Source organism: Triticum aestivum, chromosome 5B, assembly GCF_018294505.1.
Source record: "Triticum aestivum cultivar Chinese Spring chromosome 5B, IWGSC CS RefSeq v2.1, whole genome shotgun sequence".
Taxonomy (NCBI): Eukaryota; Viridiplantae; Streptophyta; class Magnoliopsida; order Poales; family Poaceae; genus Triticum; species Triticum aestivum.
The window spans coordinates 580,667,375-580,672,660 of NC_057807.1; the positions used below are offsets into that span (position 1 = coordinate 580,667,375).

Consider the following 5,286-nt stretch of genomic DNA (forward strand, 5'->3'; position numbering starts at 1 on the left):
ATTATAACATAGGGTGACACAGAACTAGCTCCAGTTCATCAATGTAATGTACGCATGTATTCCGAATATAGTCATACGTGCTTATGGAAAAGAACTTGTATGACATCTTTTGTCCTACCCTCTCGTGGCAGTGGGGTCCTATTGGAAACTAAGGGATATTAAGGCCTCCTTTTAATAGAGTACCGGACCAAAGCATTAACACTTAGTGAATACATGAACTCCTCAAACTACGGTCATCACTGGGAGTGGTCCCGATTATTGCCACTTCGGAGTTGCCGGATCATAACACATAGTAGGTGACTATTGACTTGCAAGATAGGATCAAGAACTCACATATATTCATGAAAACATAATAGGTTCAGATCTGAAATCATGACACTCGGACCCTAGTGACAAGCATTAAGCATAGCAAAGTCATAGCAACATCAATCTTAGAACATAATGGATACTAGGGATCAAACCCTAACAAAACTAACTCGATTACATGGTAAATCTCATCCAACCCATCACCATCCAGCAAGCCTATGATGGGATTACTCACGCACGGCAGTGAGCATCATGAAATCGATGATGGAGGATGGTTGATGATGACGATGGCAACGGATTCCCCTCTCCGGAGCCCCGGACTGGCTCCAGATCAGCCCTCCCGAGGAAGATTAGGGCTTGGCGGCGGCACCATATCGTAAAACGCGATGAATCCTTCTCTCTGATTTTTTTCCTTCCCGAAAGTGAATATATGGAGTTGGGGTTAAGGTCGGTGGAGTCCCAGGGGGCCCACGAGGCAGGGGCGCGCCCCAGGGGGGTTGTACCCTCGTGGACAGGGTGTGGGGCCCCTGATGCTGATTCTTTCGTCAAAATTTTTCATTAATTCCAAAACGTGTCGCCGTGGATTTTCAGGTCATTCCGAGAACTTTTATTTCTGCATAAAAATAACACCATGGCAGTTCTGCTGAAAACAGCGTCAGTGCGGGTTAGTTCCATTCAAATCATGCAAGTTAGAGTCCAAAACAAGGGCAAAAGCGTTTGGAAAAGTAGATACATTGGAGACGTATCAACCAACAAGTCTCTTCACTCGTTTCATAATACATCACCTCGTGACTAACTTCTTAGTCATTTGCTTGCAAGCTTATGATGTGTATTACCGAGAGGGCCCAGAGATACCTCTCCGGTACTCGGAGCGACAAATCCTAATCTCGATCTATGCCAACTCAACAAACACCTTTGGAGATACCTGTAGAGCATCTTTATAATCACCCAGTTACGTTGTGACGTTTGATAGCACACAAGGTATTCCTCCGGTATCCGGGAGTTGCATAATCTCATAGTCGAAGGAATAAGTATTTGACATGAAGAAAGCAATAGCAATAATTTTATACTATTTTATTTCAAAACTTTATGTTTGAATAGTAATATTTATATTTTAATTATTGTTTTTTTGCGGGAATATTTTAATTGTTGTTGCCTTGGAATATTTATCTATGAAAAAATGAGCTGCTTATCTTTGATTATTTTCAGTAGTTCGACTGTAAAAAAAACTGAGGGGTGGCATTTGGTGTCCACGGTTGCATGGCCGGGACTACTGTCCACGGACATTTGGTGTCATCGGATGCCCTAAGCCGATTGAGAGGTTAGTGGACTACACCTAAACGAAAGCATCTCCATTTTCATCCAATTTGGCGCTGCTCAGCCTTCTGAGAACCAACATTTTGAAGCTCCTTAGAATCGGTGACCAGCATGTTTGGCTGGGTAACCTTCCAAACTTTGTAACCGTTGTAGTGAACGCCGACCTGGTCGGTCCGACATGATTAATGGAATGCTAGGTGTTCCAGTTCAAAAAAAAGAAAAGAATCGGTGACTGGTTATAATGGTTAGGAATGCCCAAAAAACAGAACATGAAACTGCACATGTCGATAACACCCGACAAGCTATCTATATTAAACCTGTAATTTTGTACAATTTACAGAGCAGATGAATTAGCTATTGTGAAACTTTACCTCTCTAGGCGGCCGTTCGAAAGCGCAAGGGGACATACTTTTATGTTGCTGCTTGGCCTAACTCTAGTTGCTTTTAGAGAGTGATTACATGACTAACTACTGACCATGGCTGTAAGATCAAGATTTTCTCATCACTTTTACAGCTAGCCCTAAAGTCTTCTCGGGCGGTTTCGCGGAAGTGATTTAGAAATCGCTACGTCTCTCTATCTCTCTCTTCAATGCTTGTAGTCGTCGCTATGTCGTCTACGGATCTAGATATATATTTTTTTCTTGTGTTAGTTTTACTACCATCATGATGAATAGTCCGGAAGTTTTTCGGGAAAAATATTTCCAAGATAACCTCTTCTGCTTAATTAAAGATAAACATATGGTCAACAGACTGGGAATCTGCTGACGCAAGCGCTGACGAACATCAAATAATTTGGTGCACTCCTTCAAATATGCTCACGTGATGGGCCTGTGAGGCTATCTCTGTCCATACGGAGTGTCGGGCTTTGAATAGTGCAAACTTTTTGTGCTCACACACTATTCTAGATAGACAACCTCCATGGCTGCTGCTCCTGCTACTCAACCTCGTGTCATGGTGTTACCCTTCCCTGCACAGGGCCATGTCATCCCGCTAATGGAGCTGTCTCGCAAGCTCGCCGGGCACGGCGTCGAGGTGGACTTCGTGAACACCGAGTTCAACCACGACCTCGTCATGGAAGCAATGGCAGAGAAGGGAGCAATTCCTGATGGGATCCACATGCTCACCGTTCCGGACGGCCTGGGCCCCGGAGACGACCACGCGGACATCGGCAAGTTTGTCAAGGACCTGCCCGCCGCCATGTCCGGCCGCCTGGAGGAGATGATCCGGTCGAGGAAGATCAAGTGGGTGATCGTGGATGTGTCCATGAGCTGGGCACTGCAGGTGGCCACCACGGCGGGTGCCCGTGTTGCCTCGTTCTCGACCTACTCCGCGGCCGTGTTTGCTCTCAGGATGAACCTCCCCAAATTGATACAGGACGGTGTTCTTGATGAAAGTGGTAAGAACAAATCAAACATGTCCATGGCACTTGTTACCCTTCTTCATATGATTAAGGTTGACAAAGATTGACTGAGAATATGGAGCCTATTTAGGGGATGTGAAGGGGCAGGAGCAGATCAAGATGATGCCGCCCATCGACGCGTCGGAGATCCCCTGGGTCAGCCTGGCCAGCACCAGCGCCCCTGAGAGGCGCAGAAACAACATCGAGAACGTCCTCAAGACCAACCTGTCGATGCCACTCGCCGAGGTGGTCATCCTCAACACTTCCTTGGAGTTGGAACCCGACGCTCTGGCCCTCCTCCCCAACGCGCTGCCTCTCGGCCCGCTAGTGGCGCCCACGTCGAGGCCAGCCGGACACTTCTTGCCCGAGGACCTCGCCAGCCTCGCTTGGCTCGACGCGCAGCCCGCCGGCTCCGTCGTCTACGTGGCCTTCGGCAGCTCCGGCTTCCTGGACGCAACGCAGTTCCAAGAGCTCGCCGACGGGCTCGCGCTCTCCGGCCGGCCGTTCCTGTGGGTGGTCCGGCCAGACTTCACCATCGGAGCAGGGCAGGATCAGTTCGACCTCGACGCGTTCAGGCGCCGCGTAGAGGGGAAGGGGCTGGTGGTGGGCTGGGCGCCGCAGCAGCGCGTGCTGTCGCACCCGGCGGTGGCCTGCTTCATGTCGCACTGCGGGTGGAACTCGACCGTGGAGGGCGTGCTGCACGGCGTGCCGTTCCTGTGCTGGCCCTACTTCGCGGACCAGTTCTGCAACCAGAGCTACGTGTGCAACGTGTGGGGCACCGGCGCCAAGCTCCGGCGAGACGAGAGAGGGGTCGTCGCGAAGGACGAGGTCCAGAGCAAGGTCGCGTGGCTGCTGGGTGACGAGGGGGTCAAGGCGAGGGCGGTGGCGTGGAAGGAGGCCGCGTGTGGCAGCATCCGGGAAGGAGGGTCCTCGCATGGGAACTTGCTCAAGCTTGTCAGCTTGCTAAGAGCAAGTATAATAGCGCCTAGTCAGCTGGCTACAAGCCGTTCCATCTCAGACAAAGTCTAGCTGGAGGGAAGAGAAGACAGGAGAGAGAAGGGAGCGGGCGCTCCGTGAGTCGCCGGCTGCAGCGCAAGGCTCGAGACAAAGAAACTGCATGCAAGAGCTTAAAGCTAGCGCAGCTTCCTCCACTCCAATCAACTACAATTTTTCTCTCTGTCATGCATGTAGATATTAATTACTATAGCCAATGCCTACAGCCAGCTTGTTATACGAGAGTTCTTTTTTGGTGGCTATAAGTGACCTGGCATTCGTATAGAGCCCGTTGCCGGCTCTTCTATTAATCATGCTCTAAGACAACAATGATGGCACGGCCTACTTTGACAAAGGATCTCGCCGCCAGTGCGAGCGCGCGAGAGGCGTTTTGACCGCGGCAGGCGGCACGCACGACGTCGGCCGGCCGGCCACCGCAAAAAATAAATAAAAGCATCGGTTGACACTCGAGAAGTGCACCTATGAACCTAGATACATATGAATCCACTTCGAAAAACATATTTCTAAATGCTAAAAAAATCCGAAAAAGGTTACACGGATACGTCTTCATATTTTATGTGCATGCAGAAAGTTTCACGAAAAAATAACTTTTTCTGTGCAAAAGAAGACAAAAATTTGTGTCGTAAAACACTATTTAGACGCACTGAAATTTGTCTTTTTTGCAGAGACAAAGCGAGAAGACATTTTTTCACAAAACTTATGCTGCGCACACACACTTGCGAACATGTATGTGTGGAATTTCCTTTTGAATTTTTTGACATTTTAAATCGTGTTTAAAATGCATTTTTTGACATTAAAATTCAATTTTCAATTCACAAATAAAGTCTTAATACATCATGTATATATAATTACTATAATACAAATAATAATTACTACCTCCATTCCTTTATATAAGGTATATAATTTATTAGAACACTGACCAAGGCACATAATTCTACAAAGGATAGAACAAAATTAACCTTGGCTAAATCATTGATTAGTGGTAAGTAATCATTTAGGCTAGGAAACTAAGAGATACACACAGTTAGGAAAGAGTCACTTTCCTTTTTTATACATATAAATTTACAAGGAGAGATACATGCAGTCGGGGGAGAGATATCTTTTTTTAAAGGGCTAGAAATGGAATTTTGAGGAATTGGAAGAAATGCATCTTACATTATGAAATTTTATCAAAAAGACAAATGCACGTTATATAAAGGAATGGAAGGAGTATAAGATATATGCACTCAGTCTTAAACAACTATTGAATA

General features: G+C 47.0%; 1 protein-coding gene across 1 annotated transcript; it reads left to right on the plus strand.

Annotated features, from left to right (window-relative positions):
• The first annotated feature begins 2,349 nt into the window (after window positions 1-2,349).
• Window positions 2,350-4,278, plus strand: LOC123117004 (UDP-glycosyltransferase 83A1). The gene is made up of 2 exons (XM_044537860.1): window positions 2,350-3,019; window positions 3,114-4,278. The coding sequence occupies exons 1-2, from the start codon at window positions 2,542-2,544 to the stop codon at window positions 4,049-4,051; spliced, it is 1,416 nt and encodes a 471-aa protein (XP_044393795.1). The 5' UTR covers window positions 2,350-2,541; the 3' UTR covers window positions 4,052-4,278.
• The last annotated feature ends 1,008 nt before the right edge of the window (window positions 4,279-5,286 follow it).